The sequence below is a fragment of the Mustela putorius genome, unplaced genomic scaffold (assembly GCF_011764305.1).
Source record: "Mustela putorius furo isolate JIRA1106 unplaced genomic scaffold, ASM1176430v1.1 tig00003869_pilon_pilon_pilon, whole genome shotgun sequence".
Taxonomy (NCBI): Eukaryota; Metazoa; Chordata; class Mammalia; order Carnivora; family Mustelidae; genus Mustela; species Mustela putorius.
Window position 1 is genome coordinate 30,771,627 of NW_025422021.1, and position 21,387 is coordinate 30,793,013.

At 45.3% G+C, this 21,387-nt stretch overlaps 1 protein-coding gene across 8 annotated transcripts in view; it reads right to left on the reverse strand.

Moving 5' to 3' along the window:
* Positions 1 to 21,387, reverse strand: part of FARP2 (FERM, ARH/RhoGEF and pleckstrin domain protein 2) — a 112,038-nt gene that overhangs the window by 87,152 nt on the left and 3,499 nt on the right. For all 8 annotated transcript variants that reach the window (XR_006602532.1, XM_045066860.1, XM_045066865.1 and 5 more), the window contains exon 2: positions 11,093 to 11,313. Coding sequence is in view for 7 of the 8 variants with exons in the window: in XM_045066860.1 (XP_044922795.1) it covers positions 11,093 to 11,296 (204 nt within the window). In the remaining variant the exon portion in view is untranslated. The remainder of the gene's footprint in view (positions 1 to 11,092; positions 11,314 to 21,387) is intronic.

Sequence of the window (21,387 nt, forward strand, 5' to 3'; positions counted from 1 at the left end):
GCAGACGGGGACGTGCTGCCCGTGCAAGTGCTGTCCCACGACTGCATCACTGTGAGAGAATAACGAAACATGTACAAAACACTCTATAGAAGTGAAAACACAGGGGCACCTGGCTGGCTCCATCAGAAGTGTGCAGCTCTTGATCTCAGGGTAATGAGTTCAAGCCCCATGTTGGGTACAGAGATTACTAAAAGAAATAACTTAAAAAAACAAAACAAAACTGGAAAAGCAGAGTACTCTCTTTGAAGAAAGAGAGATAACTGTAATTCTGCAATTAGTTTTCTGGAGGATCTTTGTTACTTTCTATATCTGAGAGAGATCAATAACCTAGAATTAGCTTTCTTCATCCTGAAACTGTGGGGCTGGTGCGACCTAGAAATGCTCCACAGAAATGAAGCTCAGATGGGGCTCTGAAGAAGAAGGTTTGTCTTGATGTCCTCTTTGTTCAATGGTGAATGGATGCATGAATGAATGAATAAATGGAAGGGCAGGGTCAGGAAAAAAAATGGAATCAACAAAGGGTTGGGAGCACCGGCAGTGGGTGGGGTGGGGGGGCTAGAAATTCCAGAATGTACCAACTCTTCTCAAAGCCACAGGCCCTGGTCCTGCCCAAATCACCTGAGGACCTGCTCAGCCACACAGCATGTCTTACAGGCTCCTTGTGAACGAGCTAGCTGTGGAAGGCCCCTGGAGGCGGGAGGAGCAGGAAGAAGAGAGGATTGTGATGGCCTACCTGGTGGCAGCCATTGGTCAGGCTCCACAACAGGCCTGGCACAGGCAGCAGCACCAACACGAGAGTGAGCTTAAGAGACAGCAGAAAGGCCACAGAGTAGCAGGGGGTGGCTGGAAAAAGAGAGAGAGGAAAACACACCGGGGAGAGCACTGTGTGGAAGGAGAGAATGTCAAATGGTATAACTAGTGGGGAAAGCAATTCTGCATGATCTGGGCAGGGATGGGATGGGTGCATCTCACAACCACAGAGTCCATGCTAGGAACACACCCTAGAGGAACCCACATGTCTGCCCACAACATATATACAGCATCAGTGTCCACCCATGGAATGAGAACGAACTACAGTATATTCAGAAAGCAGCGGAACCACGTAGGGCTATAAGAACCAGGGTGGGTGCGAGGGCGTGTGTGTGTGTGTGCGCGCATGCGCACACACTGGGCAGCTGAGGAAAGGTCCACGAAGGATGACATTGCGCCTTTCCAGCCTCTGGGACCTGCCCTCACTTGCAACCCCCGTGGCCCCAGCAGGAGGAGACACGCACCATGTTGTTACCTCAAGTAACAACACCTGGGATGTGACACCTGATCCAAGCTGTTACCAGACTTGGAATTAGACACTTCCACATGCCAACAAGCAGCTAAGGGTTGAGATATAATACTTTTTTCTGGTTTTAAGATTTATTTATTTATTTCAGACAGAGACACAGCAAGAGAGGGAACACAAGCAGGGGGAGTGGGAGAGGGAGAAACAGGCTTCCCGCTGAGCAGGGAGCCTGACGTGGGGCTCCATCCCAGATCCCAGGATCACAAACTGAGCTGAAGGCAGACGCTTAACAACTGAGCCACCCAGGCACCCCAAGGGTTCATATTTAAAATTTGGTTTTAAATTGCCCCACGTAGTGATTCTTTAGGGATAGAGAGAAAGAACCAGCCACAGAAAGGGGGGATGAGCATCCTGGGCCTGGGGGCCCCAAAGAAGAGCTCAGCAGCCAAGCATCCATTCTCAAGTGGGCCACTTACTTGTGGGGAGCTAGGCCAAGAATGCAGGTATCTAAAATTTCAGGGAAGAGATGAAAAGACCTGAAGGAGAGTTATGGTTCAAAGACCAAGTCAGTAAATCAGATATAAGTTCAACTCCCGGGCCTCACTGGACAAACCGCGGCAGAACCAAATTCTTTCAGGTGAGAAATGGAAGTATCATGGGGCTAAGTATGTACAGGGCGCAAGGGTTTCTAGAGACAGTATGGGGATGGTCATGAGAGCAGGCTCACAGCTCACCTGGGAGGTCATTCTATCCCTGCATCTCCATCATCTCCATCTCCTGCTGGGGTTGCTGAGAACAGGAGATAAAGCCACCAGGTGCCAGAACTCAGATGCCCAAAGAGTGGCATTCCAAGTCAAGAAAACGTGTCGATGACCCTCCGCTGACACCCTGCAAGAACCCCATTATGTGACTGTACTGATGGCACTCTCACTGGTACAAAGGTCAGGGGAAGACAGTTCCCTTTGTGTCTCCATCTGCTGGTATAGCTTCATTGCCAGTCATGATCACATCTAAGATACTGTGTACGCTGACCTCGTGCTGTGTGCATGCTGGGGTTGGCTGGGGGAGCCGGCACTGGGAGCTCTGATGCCACGACTCGGTCATTGAGAATAAAAATGTCCACATCCCTGCCCAGTACCACCCTGCCACATTCCTGGGCATCAGGGTCAAAGAAACAGACCAACTTTCTCAGACAAAATAACAGGGCTCTAAAGCTAGGACCGAGTCATATAATAACTGTATATACTAGAAATACATAAGAGCTTTTGTAAAAAGCCTATATTATCCCCAAATTCAGAGGGTGAATTACTAACTTTTCTTCTGAGATCAGACCAAAATAAGTTCTAAGGCGGCTTATTTGCCATATTTAGGATGTTCATGTGGGAGCAATGACAAACATCTGGCTATGATACTTTCTGGAATTTTGACTATTTCTTCCTGGCCAGAAGGAAAACATTAAGTTTTTACTAGAATAGCAACTAGCATGAACTTCATGACTGAGTCTTTGTCCTCCCACTTGTCGCATATTTAAACAAAGCTTTTCTAATTCTCAAAAAAAAAAAAAAAAGCAAACCCACTCCCCAAATTTTAAATATGATAAAAAGGAGAATGTGAGCAAAAAGTTGAATAATCAACTCATAATTCATCAACTCTAATTCATTAGAACTCACTCCCCACTTGTCAGCAAAGGCACAGGATGTTCACTTCCATGGGTGAGGAATCACTATCACCTTTTAATCACTAAATATCACCTTTTCCACATTACCAGCTTCCAGATAATAGAAAAGCTAAAATTCCCATTAGTTCCTAAAGCTGGTGGTAAATTATCAATGACTGTGGGTGTATCTGTTCTAGAAAACTTGCTCTGAAGTCTAGGAGAAGGCCTCTCCCTGTACTGCACCAGGAATGATGTTTACATGCCTTGCACACTTAGCATGTCATGGAAGGAGAGCACATCTATCCTGTGACTCGGCACACAGGACAAGACAAGCTGTCTCATGGCTTCCAGATGGTTTCTTTTACGGTTCAGAAAAAAAAAAGACTTTCTACAGCTATGGCCAGATTTCTATTTTCAAAACCACAAAATTCATTTAATCAACTAAAAACAAATCAAGACTTTACTAGATAAAAAAAAAAAAGTGGCCAGTGACTGGACTACAGGTAGCTAAAACCCCCATCAGTAAATGTCGAATGTCACTTGAAATGAGACACAACTGAAGCCGAGGCAGATGGCTCCCCATTCTTTGCTGTGCAGGCCTCTCTCCCTTCCCCATACCACCGGATAAACACCCTCCACACAGAAAGTATTCTAACTTCATTAGTTATCAACATAAAGACCCACAAAGTGTATGTCACCCATCTTACAAAGTCCGGGTAAGTCTAAGTTGGTGGCAGCAAGTGATTTATGTGGACACAGGGAATCAAGGGTACTGGTAGCTGTTACTTACAAATGAGATAAGTAACTTAAAGTACAGTGTCAATAAAAGTTCCTCATTCTATAAATTCACAACGAGATGCTGAAGGAAACCTGAAACTTCTGCTCTGGGCCGGCTCCGTCCCCTCAGGTATGCCATGGCAGGCCCTCAGCTGTGCTCTCTCAGCGGCCTCCATGAGCCTGGCATGTAGGAAGGGTCATCCCACAGGCGTACCTGGGTTCTGTGATGGGTTAGCCTCATAACTACTCATGATCTCCCCAAGGAACCAACCTGAATGTTTAGTGGCACAATTCTTATATTTTGGGTTCAAAACCTGCCCCCCCCTTTTAAGATTTCATTTATTTATTTAATGGAAACACAGCTAGAGGGAACACAAGCAGGGGGAGTAGGAGAGGGAGAAGCAGGCTTCCTCCTGAGCAGGGAGCCCGATGTGGAGCTCGATCCCAGAACCTGGGATCATGACCTGAGCTGAAGGCAGATGCTTAATGACTGAGCCACCAGGCACCCCCAAAACCTGCCCTTCTTTAGCCATTAAAAGTAACTTAGAATTTCACCTCAAACCATAATGAGCTGCCACGTCATGCTTGCTGAGTAGAATTAGAAAGCCAGATAACACAAGTATAGGTGAGAACACAGACAGAATGGAGATCTCAGGCCCCGCTGGAGGGATGTGAAGCCAGACACTCTGGAAAACGGTCTGGCAGTTCCTCAAATAACTGAGCAGTTGCCATTTGACTCAGCAATTCCACTCCTCAGTATATACTCAAGAGCAACAGACATATATCCACACAAACGTGTGTGTGAATGTTTACAACAGTATTACTCGTAACGGCCAAATGGTGGAGCACCCATTAGCTGATGGCTGAATAAACAAAATGTGGCCTATCCATACACCGGAGTATTATTTGGGCACAAAAAAGAGAGACTCATGATGCATTCTACAGCAGGGATCAACCCCTAAAACATGATGCTCAGTGAAAGAAGCCAGTCACAAAAGACCACGTACAACCCCATGCAGACGAAATGTCCAGAGCCATGTGGCCTACAGAGGCAGAAGTACATTCCTGCTTGCTTGCACTAAAGGGAGAGGGGACAGGGCAGGTAAGTGATGGTGCAAGCCTGCAAGGTTTCCTTTTTTTGAGAGGAAGGGTAAGAGAGAGAGAGCAAGTTTTGGTGGGGTGGGCAGAGGGAGAGGGAGAAAGAACCTTAAGCAGGCTCCATGCGCAGTGGGAAGCCTGATACAGGGCTTGATCTCATGGCTCTGAAATCAAAAGCTGCACGCTCAGGATGCCTGGGTGGCTTAAGTGTCTAACTCTTTTATTTATTTGTTCTTAATTTTTATAGATTTTATTTATTCATTTGACAAAGAGAAAGCGCAAACAGGGGGAGCCAGAGAGGGAGAAGCAGGCTCCCTGCTGAGCAGGGAGCCCAACAGAGGGCTCAATCCCAGGACCCGGAGATCATGACCTGAACTGAAAGCAGACGCTTCACCACTGAGCCACACAGATACCCCTAATTTATTGATTTTAGAGAGAGAGGGTGTGCACAAGTGTGCGCGTGCACACACACACACACACACACACACACGGGGGACTTGAGGGGAAGGTGCACTGGGAGGGAATTTTCAAGCAGACTCCCTGCCCACTGTGGAGTCCACAAGGGGATCAATCCCAGGACCCTGAGATCACGATCTGAGCCAGCGGACAGAGCCACCCAGGGCCCTAGCATCTGACTCTTGATTTCGGCTCAGGCCATGATACTGGGTCATGGAGCCCCGCCTCAGGCTCAGCCAGGCGTCTGCTGGAAGGTCTCTCGCTCTGCCCCTCCCCTCACCGTGTGTGCTAGTGCACATGTAAGTGCACGTTCTCTCAAGAAAAAGGGTTGCACACTCTATGAAGTGAGCCAGCCAGGTGCCCACGTTTCTTTTCAAGGCAACAAAGATATGTTCAAATTGACTACTGTCTGTGGACATACAAGAACTTGCAGAGATGTACACCTCAAATGGGTGAATTGTATGGTGTGTGAATTTTATCTCAGGGGTGCTCAAGAGTTTCGGCTCGACTTCAACACCATTAAATCTTGTTTGGAAAACAGCAGACCCTTGCTTCTGGCTTTAAGCCCTGCTGACTCATGGGCAGCAAGAATTAGACAATCTGTGTGATCTGGCCTTAGAAAGAAGGAACTGGAGCAAAATCTGGAGCAAAACCCGCCCACACCCAGTGAGCTCCCAGAGCTCCTCTGTAGTCATGTTAGCAAGCACCTGAAACATGTACCATTAATGAGGTGGTGAGCACTGATGTCAAGCTCTGGGAGATGGGCAATGGAAATAAAACTATGGGCTTGTAGCTCACCTTTCTGAAGCAAATACAATGAGGATGGCCAAGGCTGTCCTACTTGTTGAAGACCAACATGAAACAACACCCTCTGCACAGAAAGAGGCGTGAACACCAACAGGGAAGTCTTCAGGCCCTGTATTTTCACTGAAGCAAGATGTAAGCATTTCAAAAATAACTAAATGTCAAATTCTTCCCTCAGTTAAGAAAGTCCCTTCAATAGCAACCAGGGATTCTATACAATGCCAGTGATTTGTGACCATCTATGTGCAGAAGCCAGTGTTTTCCAAGGTTGTGTCAGTGCATCAAGCCACCAAGTCCACAGACACTGCTGCCAAGACTGAAGTAAAAACAAACCAAGTAAGCAGACCATCGTCTGGGTGTAGATGCCCAAACCCCCAAACAAACAAAGCCACACACTTGAATCTAAGGTCAGAAAACTGTCCTCTAGAGGGAGAAATTCAAAACACGCTCGAAGAAAGGATGTTAACCCCATCTACCTTTTTATTTCCTCCATTTAACACATATTTACAGAGCAAGGCCGAGGACTGAACAGTGCATCAAACAAAGTCTCGTCTCCTGGGAGGAGACCGCAGTGGAGCTCTGGGAGAGGGAGTGTCTTCATGGAGACTTGCCTTCTGTGCTGCCCACAGAGACCTGGCCTGCGGTCTCGGTGCTCTGCATGCCTACTGCCCCACACCTCAAGTGTGCACCACCCCACAACAGCCAACACCACCAGACCACAACCTGTGTCTCTTAGTTCAGATATAAAGGGCGGAGTGTGCCAGTGTCACCAATTAGACCCCAAGACCTGACATTTACTGCCCACCTGCTTGTACCCACTGACCTTCAAACCCATGTTTTCCCTGAAGCTCTTCTTTCCAGCTGATCTCTTAACTCGGGCCAAAACCCAACAGGTAAAGCATCCCATGAAGGATGCTAAAATTGCTCCCTGCCTGCCGCCCCCTACCCTGGGCAATAACAACTGCTTGGACCACCCGGGGCCAGTGGCTCCGCCCCTGACTCAAGGACTCATGCCTGTGCACATGGACCTCGGAATGGCCAACCGATACCCTGACCTCATTATGACACTAAGACCTCTGCCCAAAGAGGATCACTAGTCTTTCCTCGAGGCGCACGCGTGACCTTGTGCCCACCTCTATATATAGTGACAAGGCTCCTCTTTCTGAGGATTCATCCTAACCCTAAACACAAGGACTCCATCCACCCTTGCTCAGGGAGTCACGGCTCTGGAACGTATTCCCTGGGATCTCCTTATTTGGAGTAAATAGTTTCCTTTGTGCAACAGCTTACCTGGTGCAGCTTCCATGTGTGACTCACTGAGGTGGGAACTCAGGTCCCTTCAGTTACCAGAGGTCAGAGGACAAGTGGTGGTGGATCACTAAGGGGCATCCAGGGCAACCAGCTTCTATCTCTGGATATTTTAAATCTTTGGAGCCATGGCTCATGGGAGACACTGGGGAGAAAGGATCAGGGCAAACCTACCTTCTTGGGCCAGCCTCTCATGGAGGGCTATAGGGGAAGCACATCCCCCCAGAGAAGGCCAGGTGGCTTGCTTTGGGGCAGGCCCCACAAAGCGTGTTGCCTGGCAAAGGAGACTAGCCCACTAACAGGAGATATTAGAGCTTCACAGAGACAGTAGTCTTTCCAGAGACTACATTCCCCATCTATTGGCAACAGCTGTTGTGGTAAACTCTAAAGAATGGCCACAAATTCCTTGGCACTCCTCCATCAAGGTAGCCCTATTGCTTCGTGCTCCCGGAAAAGGGGCTTGCCTGATGGTTTGCTATGATCAGTTAAACAGCTTGCACTCCTGAGAACATTTCTGTCACCATGCAGGTAAGGCACAGCTAGCTCCCTGGATGGTGACATTCCACATGGAAAGAGGTTCTAGCTGGGGTTCGAAACATGGACATGTCATCCTAGACCACTAGCCTCTCTAGGCCAGCCCAGACCAGAAGAGTCTCTCAAGCCAATACTCAAACATGCATTCAGAATTTGTTGTTTTAAGTTACTAGGTTTGGAGTGGTTACTTACAAAAACCAATTGATATAATTATAGAAGACAGGGTATTTTGAAGCTGAATACAAAAAACTTACAAAAATAAACTGAATTTTAACTCTTCCTGAAAGGTATGCATTGGTGGGTAATACAATTCACGAAGCAGCCCACCCAACTCGGGGTATGTGGCAGCAATGTGATTCTTTAATTTCTGACTCTGCCAGGCTTATCAAAATAACACACCTGCATGGAAATGAGTATGATGGTTATACCTGATTAACAGAAGCACTACAAGGGCCAAGACCAGGCCACCCCAGATGGGCCACTGTGGCATGAACATTATTTTTAGTTAAAGGCAATCCAAACCCAGCAGATTCAGGAAAAGCTCTTTATAACCCCCTTAACTGCCGGTGCATACCAGAAAGAGAGCTATTAACACTCCTTTTCACCTGAGACTCTTCTCTACATGATAAGCAACCCCTGTTCCCAGACCTCTTCCCCCTCACCCCTGCTAATGATCCCTCTCTCCTTTGTGCCCCTGCCCCAGCCCCTCTCCTGTGCTCATATAAGCATCACGTTGCCTGTGTTTGCAATTTCCTTATCTGTGGATTCCCTATACATGTATTGTTATGTCTGATTTATGTCAGTTATGTCAGTTAATCTGTCTCACGACAATCTGATTCTTCATCCAGCGACAAGAACCCAGAAGGGCCAAGGAGATTCTTCCTCCTGGATACAACAATCTCAACTTTGAGAAGCTTTAAATATATTGAAACCTTTACAAAATGTCACTTCTGAGTTCCTGATGTATAAAGTGACCCAGACTCTTAGTATTATAATAGGGTGTATCTTAGAGAAGCATCACCTCTTATTTATGACTCAACAATAAATGTATGCTTTCTTCTTTCTTGGTCCTAGTGCTGGTGGATAAAGACCATTAAGCAGGACAAAAAAAGAGGCTTTGAAAAAAAGTTTTAAAATAGTCCAGTTCTTCCTGTTCTTTTCTCCTCTCTCACCCCTCCTTTCCTTTCTTTTAAAAAATTTTGAAATTTTTATGAACCTAAACTGCAGTGGGTGTGTTTATCAAGGATGTCTACATGGTGGAAACTCTTGCAAGCACCTGGCTGGAAGAGATTTGGGACCCCAACTAATCTCCCAGATCTTCAACCCCTTTCCTGCAGGTGATTCATCAAAGAGTACCAAGCGGAGTTAGGAAATGCTGCCAAAGAGAGCCAACGGCCAACCACTAGCTCTCCAGGGTTCAAAGGTTGCCTTTTTTGGACTACCTTCCTGGCAGAGGCTGCCTATGGCTAAACATGAATGACTTGGGAAGTTGGGACAGACAGGTCCTACCAGTTTTAATTACTACTGCCCTGATGAAATGGTATTTGATTTCCTCCTCAAATAAGACCTCAAAAGAAGCATTCAGGGTTCCCTGAGTTCAGATACTATGAGTCTATGCACTAGATACTTGCCATCAAACACTCAGGCAAGAGAGGCGAGAGAGGCTGGTGTGCCTGGGGCCCGAGGCAAGACAATTGGAGGACAGCCCTGACCTCCAGCTGGTCCCCTCCCCACTGCCCCATGGGTCACTCTCTTGCCCCCTCCTTCCCTCTTCCCATGCAATGTATTTTGCAATTAGGCACCACCAGAGCCTAGAGGTTTCCTTTAGGTTCCTCAGAGCCTGGACTCTACCTCAATAATCTCATTTTCTATGTAGCATCCTGACTTCTTGATGGACATCCTAAGCACAAATAAACCTCTTGCTAAAGTTTAAATTCATTCTCTGGTCCTTCCTTTTATGACATCAAGAGCAGAAAAAACTTCTAAAGATACTTTAAACCAATATGAAAATATTAGAACAGAGAGAACATATTCATGCATTACATATAAAATAAAATAAGTAATTTTAAAAAATCATACTCATTGTAATGCCATTTAGAAAATCAGTGCTTTCTAAAGTATTATATGGCTCTAAAAATATTCTTTAAATATATATACACTTATATACAGTTACACATTTTTGTTATATTCAACTGGTTTTGCCAACATCACCAGTGCAATGTATTAGGGAATTTTCAAAATAAAAATGCTATTACTGCTGATACAGAAAAATCCCATGCTACATGCCAGGTTCCCTGCATGGTGAATGCTCAGTCCTCCTCATGGCCATCCCGAGTGCTCAGGCCTCTCACTCCAAGAAGGTGGGCTATGATGAGGAGCTAACCTACTGGAGGCTAACTGCCCCCTGGGCCCAGGCAGAATGGGGCAGAGGCCGTCTTGGTCTGGTTTGTGCTCTATAGCATTCAGCCAGCCTTTCAGAAGAAGAATGGAAAGGCCATGTTGTATCAGAATTTTCTTTTAATTTTTAAAAAATATTTATTTTTTTTTAAGATTTACTTTATTTTAGAGAGAGTGAGAGAGTGATGTGTGTGCACATGTGATGGTGGGAAAAAGAACAGAGGGAGAGAAGCACACCCCCATTGAGCACAGAGCCTGACCCGGGCTTAATTTCAGGACACCGAGATCATGACCTGAGCGGAAAAATCTCGAGTTGGACGTTTAACCAACCAAGCCACCGAGGCACCAATGCATCAGAATTTTTTTAATTTTTTTTTAAAGATTTTATTTATTTATTTGACAGAGAGAGATCACAAGTAGGCAGAGAGGCAGGCAGAGAGAGAGGAAGGGAAGCAGGCTCCCTGCTGAGCAGAGACCCCGACATGGGACTCGATCCCAGGACCCTGAGATCATGACCTGAGCTGAAGGCAGTGGCTTAACACACTGAGCCACCCAGGCGCCCCTGCATCAGAATTTTTAAGGAGAGACAGGAGAATACCACTTTCCAAATAAAAGGAGAAGCTCAGACGCACTGTTTCCAAGGATCTTAGTGCTACTAAAGCCATTCGTGGTCAGCTTGTTAAATAGGCAAAGTCAAAGTCTGATCAGCAACATGGAATATGGTGAATAATACTTGACCTTCAGAAAGTGTAAGGAAATATTCTTCCAAACATTACACTTCTTACCTCAATGTCAAATATTTCCACGGTGTTGTCCAGCAGCTTCACTCGGATGTGAAGGTGCTTCTCCTGCATTCTAGCTGACGCCCGTGCCGCTGTTACTGAGAGTGTCTGCCCAGGCTCGAGGGTGCTCACCCCTGTGGGGGTCGGGCTGCCCAAGCGTGTCCCCGGAGTCTGCAGGACTCTGTATGTTCCTTCTATCTCCCCCATTCTCCACCAGCTAAATCCTTTAAAACAAAGCAAAAACCCCCAAAGAGTCATTAATGATTATTTAGATATTAAAACAATGTTAAAAAATTATCAGATGCACAGGAATTCTCTGCTCTAGTTTTGCAACTTCTAGACAGTCATTTATATCAGAAGAGAGTTAAGATTACCTTCTACTCACACATAAATTGGTGGAGCATAAAATACCAAGCACTATCCCCAAAGACAGTATTTTCTGGTACTTCTGCGAGTCAGGCAGTGCATCACCTCACTGAACTCACGAAACCTCATCCAACAGTGGCCTGTCCCTAGAGTCCCCCGGCACATCCTCTCTCCATCAGCCCAGAGAGTCACTGTGCCAACCCCACACGATTAAGTGCTAGATGGTACATTTCAGCAAGGAGGAGCAGGTGCCACACACACCAGGCAGCACATGACTGTGCTGGGGGACAGGGAGGCGAATGCCAAGAACAGCAGGTGAGGACAGCCAGGATGCTCTTGGCAGCTTTGCACTCCCAGGTTTTTGAAGTGGTGTCTTATCAGCCTCCACAGGTGCTGCCAGAGTCACATCAGGACCCCGCCTGGTGTGATGAGAATTTGCCCCAGGCCAGGTCCTTCCCAGCACCACTTATCTGCCCTCACAATGTCCCTGTTCTCACCACTCACCACTGGCTAAACACATGAAAACACTGACGGCCCAGGGAGGCACTCATGCCCTTTCAACCCTCCACATTGTACCATAGGAAAGGTTTTTAGTTTCAGGCTATTAAGTTGAATGGGGTTAATCACGTTACTATTTTTAACAAAGAAAGAAGAGGCTAAGTATCAGTTTGAATCTAATCATTATGGCTTGCTTTTCTTTGTATTAATATAGTTTCCTTCTGTTTATGGCAAATTTTTTTCTTAAATCTGTGTATTTGTGTTTGAAAGTCAATTTCAAGAAAAATATTTAACAGTAAAACAGAAGTATGGCAAAAAAATAAATGCCAGATGTTAAAGAAAGAACGGAGTTGCTACAAAAACTATTTTATTTCACTCAGTTGCCTTTGGCAAGCCTCCTACTAATTTGAGGTAATTTTAATAGAGAATTAATCTCACTAATTTCCAATCCATTCCCTCATGCTCCAACCTAACTGCTGAGTCCTCTGACCCTTTCATCTCTTTCATGCTTATTTTGTTATCGAGAAGAACCATCTCATGAACTTTTGTCTCTTGAATTAAGTTTAAAAGCCTCTCAGTCACCTGCCAAGCAACCTCTGCTGCACACTTAAAGCCTACCCAGCAGGTGCGCCTGGGTGCCTCAGTGGGTTACTGAGTCTGCCTTCAGCTCAGGCCATGATCCCAGGGTCCTGGGATCAAGCCCCAAATCAGGCTCCCTGCTCAGCAAGGAGTCTGCTTCTCCCTCTCCCACTCCCTGTGCTTGTGTCCTGTCTCTCAATGTGTCTCTGTCAAATAAATAAATAAAATCTTAAAAAAGAAAAGAAAAGAAAAGAAAGCCTACCCAGTAAAGACAAGTCTCCCAGCTCACATGAGAGAGAACTTTCACAAACATGTGATTTATCAAATAAGCAGCAAAACACAAGAAAGCCAAAACCCTCAGGTGAACTCCTGTGAACTGGTAAAGGAGTGAGCAAAATGACAAGGCGGCATGTGGGTTCTGCCAGATACACCTCCCACCCCCATTCCTGCTCATGAATGGGCTGCTCCTAGTGGACAGACACGTTTGGATCACATTCATCTCCGAATTCTCTCTCCAGGTTGTATGTGCGCTGAGAGCAGGAACTAATACCTACTGTGAATGTCTGCTAAGCATTTACTTAACTCATGGTACTGACATCAAAGAACATGAACTGCCTCATTAGGCAATGCTCTGTACAGACGGCAGCAGCGGAAGGCTACAACTATGGTCACAAACAGAACACATTAGAAGATCACTAATATTCATGCTGGTAATATTAAATGTGGCATATAGGAGGTTCTGAGAACCCTAAGTATGACATTTTCATTTCAATTTCACAAACGTGAGTAGTTAATGCAAAAGGGAGGGGAGGGCAGTGAGGAACACTCCACCTGTAGGGTGTGTGCCACGTGCAAACAGAGGAGTGTGAGTCCTGGGTCTGCTCCCGGCATTCACCCGTGACTGATGCACCAAGAGCAGGTCCTTCTGAAGGAGCCAGGGGATGTTTTACCCTGGGCACCAAACTGATTCTTCCCCTTGAAGGAAAGCTACAATTCTGAAAATACATATACAACCAAAACCTATTTTAAGAAGTCACTTCTCTCATTTATTCTACTGTATATTCTCATTTAGACTTTTTTCTTAATAATTTTAGATGGAATAAATGACTTGACAGAAATTACTTTGTTTTGCCTCGTGTGCTTATAAATAAATGTTAAAAGGATAAGAGTATGCAAGACAGACTAGAAACACAGCAAGGCCACTAACAGCCCTTGGCACGGGAGGTACTCTGCAGCCCTGGGAGCCCTCCACAGTAGATGTGGGTCCCTGCTCACCTCTCCTGCTGCCAGAGAACCTCTCCAGAAATCCAGAGGTAAGCCATGATGTAAAGAACCAGGGCTGTACAAGGGACTCCAGTTTATTTTCCCATCTTCCTTCCGTGTGAATGAAATGCCTTGCAGTCTTCATTCCTAAAAATATTTCTGTAGCTGGATACAATTTCCAGCACTGACATTTAATGCTACCATAAACTTAGCTTCTAAACGGATTTAATAAAAAATTTAAAAACCACCTTGTCACATATCTCCATCTTGAAATTGGAAAAATTCAGCTCAGAAGTCTGTCAAGACTTTGGGTGATGACATGTCAAAGCAGGCTTTAACAAAGGTGTGTCTGTCAGAGGTGGGATGCTGACAGTGGGAACAGCTGTGCCTAAGAGGGACAGGGGCATTCGGAGATCTCTGCACCTACAGCTTGACTTGGCTGTGAACTCAACACTACTCTCAAAAATAACGGCTAGGGGCGCCTGGGTGGCTCAGTGGGTTAAAGCCTCTGCCTTCGGCTAAGGTCATGATCCCAGGGTCCTGGAATCGAGCTTGAGTTGGGCTCTCTGCTCAGCGGGGAGCCTGTTTCCCCCCCCATCTCTCTGCCTGCCTCGCTGCCTACTTGTGATCTCTGTCTGTCAAATAAATAAACAAAATCTTTTAAAAAATAACGGCTATTAAAAAAAAAAAAGTCTGCCACAGAACACATAACACAGAAGTGACAGAGCCACGACTCAAGTCCAGCCTGGACTTGGCCAGGAAGCCCCCTCCCTGTCTATTGGAAAAGCTGGCTTCCCAGGAAAAAGCACAGTCCATGCTCTGCCGTAAAGGGAGTGGGTTTAAAATTCTGTTGTGCAAAAACAACACCTACCTCCCTTGAAATATTTTCAGTTACCTCTTTCAGGAGAATTATAAATCATATGTCTATACTGATCAGGAAACAGAACATGATGCTTATTTTCACTGAATTTTTCTTAAGTACCTACAATACACAGCAGTGCTGGCCACAAGCGCTCAGATGGAGTTTTCACCCAGCTCCTGGGCCCTAGTCTTCTGCATCATGTCTTCATTACAGCTGAGCAAGACAGGTCCTTTTATTCCCTAGCCAGCACCACTGGTCGTTTTTTGAAACAAGCAACTAGGTACTTAAATCAATGTAAGGAATGAGAAACAACAATGTCGGAACTAGTGCTGTAAGGCAGCACCTCCCAGGGCTGACAAAGGATGGCTGGCCAGATGGAGGGCAGGCAGGCCATCCACAGCCATGTGTTGCACAAACATACCCCTCCTCCAGAATACAGCTCCCCCGGCCCCTGGAAGGCGACTTGGTTGGATCACCACAGAAATGGCATTTGGTGCTGGAAACCTGGGGAGAAGAGTGCTGCAGGGCTCTTGCACATGCTGCCCCAGCAAGTGCTCCAGAATGCTGTGTTACCTGTGGGAAGCCTAAGGACCAATGAGGACCTGAATCTCTGGCATCGCAGCCCCTCAAACATGAGGAAGGGCAGCCCACACTGGCAGCAAGGTGTCCACCAAGCTGGGATAATAAGGCAGGCCCTGTGGGAAACAGGGAAGTGCAGATCAGCAGCCTAGGTAGAAGCTAGAAGGCGGAACACCTGGGATCTAACTCTAGCTCTCACTTTCCCACTCCTGGCCCACTTTTTGTTCTGGAAAATGATAGAGGGAGAGAATGGTCAATCACATCCTCTACACTCTTAAGAATCTCTGAGCTTGAGAAAGACAACTCAGTGTAAAGGTAAAATGAAAGGAGATGTGCTCTTGATTCCAACTAATTTATAGTATTTACTAGCCAAAATTAAGTACCTGATAAAATCCTGTTATCCTATCTTTCATACCTAACCATATGAGATAGAGGCCAGTGTATGCACGAAAAGGAACATTACTTTCAAACAAATTCAACACAATATAAACATATTATTGCTGCAGAGAAATGACTTTGGACATAAACAGTATTTGCAGACCTTACAATTTACTTGCTAGGTTTTTAAAGGAGTTGCCTTAACAATAAACAGATGTCAATAATTCAGACCATCAGATATTCTGACTCGATGTTAAACAAAATTCTATTGCCTGAAAAACAGTGTTTTGTTTTGTTTTTTAAAGTAAGCTCCATGTCCAGTTGTGAACCCAGTGTGGGCCTTGAATTTATGACCCTGAGATCAAGACCTAAGCTGAGGTCCAGAGTCAGACGCTCAACCAACTGCCTTTGGAGTCCCAGGATCAAGTCCCACATCAGGCTCCCAGCTCCATGGGGAGTCTGCTTCTCCCTCTGACCTTCTCCCCTCTCATGCTCTCCCTCACTCTCTCTCAAATAAATAAATAAAATCTTAAAAAAAAAAAAAAAAAAAAAGCTTCTGCCTTCAGCTAAGGTCATGATCCCAGGGTCCTGGGGTCGAGCCTCGCATCGGGCTTTCTGTTCAGCGGGCAGCCTGCCTCCTCGTCTTTCTCTGCCTCCCTCTCTGCCTACTTGTGATCTGTCAAATAAATAAATAAAATCTTAAAAAAAAAAGATTTTTATCCATTTATTTGAGAGAGAGAGTGAGAACATGAGCTGGGTGAGAGACAGAGGGAGAGGCAGACTCCCCACTGAGCAGGGAGCCTGATGCAGGACTCGATCCCAGGACTAAGGGATCATGACTTGAACTGAAGGCAGTTTTGCCCTGAAAAATAAAGGTTTTTTTGTTTTATTTTTTAAGATTTTATTTATTTATTTGACAGAGATCACAAATAGGCAGAGAGGCAGGCAGAGAAAGAGGAGGAAGCAGGCTCCTTGCTGAGCAGAGAGCCCGATGTGGGGCTCGATCTCAGGACCCTGAGACCATGACCTGAGCTGAAAGCAGAGGCTTAACCCACTGAGCCACTCAGGCCCCCCCCCCCTGAAAAATAAAGTTTTAAGAGCTGAAACAATCTGGATAACTGACTGATTCTCAACACTTTTTTCTTTGGTGTAAAGCTGCCCAACTGAACACCAAAGTCGTCATAAACAAAAAGCAGGATCTCTATACTTCTTCTTCTTTTCTTAAAAAAGATTTTATTTATTTATTTGAGAGAGAGAGAGGAAGGGAGGGAGAGAGAGTGCACACACAAGCTGCAGGGAGGGGCTGAGGGAAACCAGATTCTCCACTGAGCAGGGAGCCTGACATGGGACTTGATCCCAGAACCCTAGGATTCCTGACCTGAGCTGAAGGCAGACGCTTGACTGACTGAGCCCCCCAGATGCTCCTCTCTCTATGCTTCTTCAGTGTGAAGTGAATGAAAGAACTGTAGAAACATGTTTTTGCCTATCTTCAAACAACAATGGAGGATAAACCAAACCAGACAGCGGCTGTCGTGGGCCGGAAGGCACTGGGAATTCAGCCCTGGAAACCTTTCTTCCAGTGTGCAGGGTTTCCTTGGGTTGACCTGGGAACCTCATGGGACGTTTTACATGATTAGAAAGCAGCATGAAATCAGTGTCTTAGAACAGCAAGCCCCAAAACTCAATCCAAATGAAACAAATGACCCTCACTGTACATTAAGACAGTAGCTAAACTACAACAGGAATTAATCCAAGTGACTTTCAAATTCAGTAACCTCACTGCCCATCATTAGTGAAATACAACCTCAGGATTAAAAAGACTACAAGTAAAAACCACACTGTGGCAAATTCTACGTGAAAAATGATCTAATTTTTTCAATAAATGGCACTTAAAAAAAAAAAAAAGAAAAATGGGGGAGAGGATAGAAACTGATAAAAGATGTTGTCTGCCAAATGCTACCCGTGAACCTTATTTGAATCCTGATTCAAGTATTTGTGGAACAATCAATGAAATCTGAGCACTTCCTGGATATTACGTGATTTAATAAATACTGCTTATTTCCTTTATGTTTTAATGGTATTGTATATATATGAAGGGGGAAAGTCCCTCTCTTAGAGATACATACTAAACTATTTATGGATAAAGTGGAATCATGCCCAAGATTTACTTTAAAATAATCCACTGAGGAAGGAATCACTGAAGGGGATAATAGCTCCCACCCCAAAAAACCACAATTGCCCATATATTGATTACTGGAGCTGGTTCTTATATATGCACTTTTGTGAATGTGTGGAATTTTCCATGAGTTTAAAAAAAAATGAAAGAAAAAAGAAAAAAGAAGAGATCTAGCAACAATTTTCAGGGTACTTAAGGATCCACAAAGCCCTCGGTATAGTCTACAGGTGGGAGGAAGAATGTGTGTGTACACTGAAATGCTGGCCCAGCCCCTTATTTTCCATGAGAAATCTCAGCCCAAGAACAGAGCGGTTTGCTGAAAGCCACAGTTCCAACCCATGGACAAAGGACTAGCACCCAGTGTCCAAATTCTTTAAGATTAAAAAAGAAAAACAACTTGACTTTAAAAATTGTACATCTCTGCATCAAAAGTTCACTCCACCCTCTGTCACCTCTATTTTGTCAGTTACTGTATTTTTCTGTTCTAAAATTCCCACTGGTTTCTTCAGAATGTCGGTTTTTTTGCTTACTTTCTATCTTTCCATTTGTTTCAAGAGTACCCTTATTTCTTGGGACATTTTAATAACAGCTGGTTTAAAGTGTGTTTTAGTTTTTACTGCAGCTTAAATAAAGGCCTCTTACCATCGCAGTCTCCATGGGTCAGAAATTTGGGTCAGTGTAAGCCAGCAGAGCACTCTACCTAGGGTCTCACAAGGCCTGCACAAAGAGACAGCTGCTGTGGATGCTCTGGAAAATGCATTTCTGGGCCCATTCAGCTGCCTGGGTAGAGGACTTTAGACTCCCATCCCTGCTGGCATCAGCTACTGCTGTAACATCCCATATTCCTAGAAGTACCATCAGGGAGTGAAGGTCATCGGAGCCAAAATTCTGCTACCCCCAAGTCTCTATCAGGGAACGGCAACACCTGTATCCACTTGGTTTTCACTTATCTTGTCTTCTGAGGGGGTGTCTGCCTGGTTCTGTGCATGCTGGGTAATTCTGGATTGGATCGTGGACATCTTAATACTTGTGTTATGAGCTGATGGGTCTTGTTTAAACCCCATGGAGAATGCTGGTGTTTCTGCTTTAGCAGACATGAGCCTGCCTGGGGTCCAGATGCAGCAGTGGACTCAGCATGTTCAGAGGCTGAGTCCTCCCCGAGCATCATTGCTCAGTGGCCAGCTTGGCTCCAAGGCTGTGGCCCACCCCTCAGTTGAGTTCCCAAAGTCCCTGGCAATCTAGCTTGTTCAGGGTCAGACCCACATGTGCATGGCTCAGTGGTGAGGCCCTAAGTTTCAAAAGCAACCTCAGGTGTCACTTTGCTGACCTTTTTCCTATCCCAGTCTCCCTGGAGTGCTCCCTTCTTATTCCTCCAGCCAGAAACCTGGGGCTTCAGTTACCTGCTCCGCTGCGTACCTTCTTTGCCTGTGCCCTTGCCTGGGACCAAAAAACAGGAGGAGGAGCGACAGAAAAAAAGCAATGGGGGATTCCTCTCAACTCGCTCAGAGTTCAAGTATCTGCAGGCTCTAGGTGTCACAGCCTGACCAGAGGACAGGGGAGAGGGGAGGGAAACAGCAGCCTTATCCCATTCTCTCCTGCAGCTCAAAGTAGAAGGCTTTCCCTATAGCACTCTCTGTTTGCACCTGGGGCCCACCTGTGGCTTTCAGATACCCTCAGACTGGGCTAAGGAATCCTGGAGGAAAAACAGGAAACTCCTTGCTTGGTGCAGTGGCCTCTGTTTCCAATCCTTCTGTCACTATTTATCTGTCAAAGTCTTCAAATACTGGCTCCATGCAGCTTTCCGGCCTTTAGAGCCAGGGTCAGGGCAGGGGAGACAGCCTGGAGTGGGTTTATTCCATATTCCAGGAACCAGAACTTGACACCCATGCATTTTAAAACATGTTTATAGTGGTTATCTTTGGGAGAGGGAAGTTTGATTTTCTTTCTTTTTCCAATGTTCTGTATTTTTCACATTGCCTCCAGCGATGAGTATATGTTACTTCTGAAATCAGAAGGCTTTTCTGCAGGCTACCGCGTAATACTACCTACCTTCAGAAGTCTTAACTGGTTGGGGTTACCTATGGTAGTCACTGCTCCCCTTCCAGGAGAAAGCTGCGATAACTACTGTCTTTCCACTAGGAGTTATGCTTGTTCTTTCTACAACAGTTCAGCAAAATAAAAATATTTTTAAGCACTCTCTGGAATCAATTTCTTGTTTAGGTATTGAGACTTGTTCCCCCAACATTCACCTTATTAACTACTACACCAAAACACCTGGGACTTTAATTATGAAGGAGACAAGAGTTAATAAAGCCTAGTAAAATTTAAACAATTTGTCAAATTCCATAGTGTTGCTTCTTTCTTCCCAAACACACTCCTGCTAGGCACTGGGAGATGCACTGAGCACCCTCACCTGTCTCGTGCCTCTACTACTGTATCATCTGGCATCAAGCCAAGGGCCAGAACTGCCCCTGCAAAAGCCTCTTGACTCTAAAGCTATTCCGCTTCCAGCTTCTGGGCCCCCCACATGCACTGGCTTCTTCCCCAGTCCCAGGAAAGGCCTTAGCAAAGTGTGCCTATGGTTGTGGCCTTTTGTAGGACTGACAGAATACATTCTAACTGCAATCAACTAAGGTTGCTGCCTTTTTCTACTACAACATCATTCCCTTTACGTCAGGCAGCTCAGAGGGACTGTCGGCATTTTGGGGATGCAGCTAAGGGCAAAATGAGTTGGGGACACATTTAGTTTGGATTTAGTGGGATGTACTTATGTTTTCAATTACTTCTTATGTACACTTATCCCCACCCATCTCAGTGCAGGTAGAGCTTCTAGGGACACTGATGTCACCCACTATGCCTGCCCACCAGAGGCATGTGAAACAAAAGTACAGGGCTTGGGTTCTGTGGCAGCCTGTACAGATCCAATGGTGCCCAACAGTGGAGGTGTGTGGGCTATGGGAAAGAAAAAGGTTTGAAATATGGCGAGCCAGATGCTCATATGTGGGAAAATAATCATCAGACCTGTTAAAACTGTAACCAGAGAGATTAGTACCCAATAAACAAAACTGGGGTTGTCATAAAAATAGCTGTTAAAGTTGTAGTATAATTATAAATGTATCACCATTTTCCTTTCACTTTTTTTTAATGGAATTATACAAAACAATTTATCAGAACTCCTGCTTTTCTGAGACACAAACCTGTAGCTATACTAGAAACAGCAAACATATTATCTACAGATGTAATCATGTTTCATGCATCCTAACTATCAAAAATTCGTGGTCAACTATGCTAGAGGGATCACTGAACTCTTCCTATTCTCTGTCATGTGAAGAGGCGATCTCGAAGGACACAGGCTACTTTTATGCTATTTATTGTTCTTATTATTAGCTTTTTCAAATGTAGAACTTTTTCTCATTCTAAATAAATACTCACTTTCCAGCTAATTATTATAACATTTTATTCTTTAAAAGAAAAAAATTATTTTTTTGAGAAAGGAAGTTCACGGGAGAGAGCAAATGGGTGGGGGGAGAAGGACAGAGTCCCAAGAAGACTCCGTGCTCAGAGCCCAACTCAGGGGATTGAGCTCATGACCCTGAA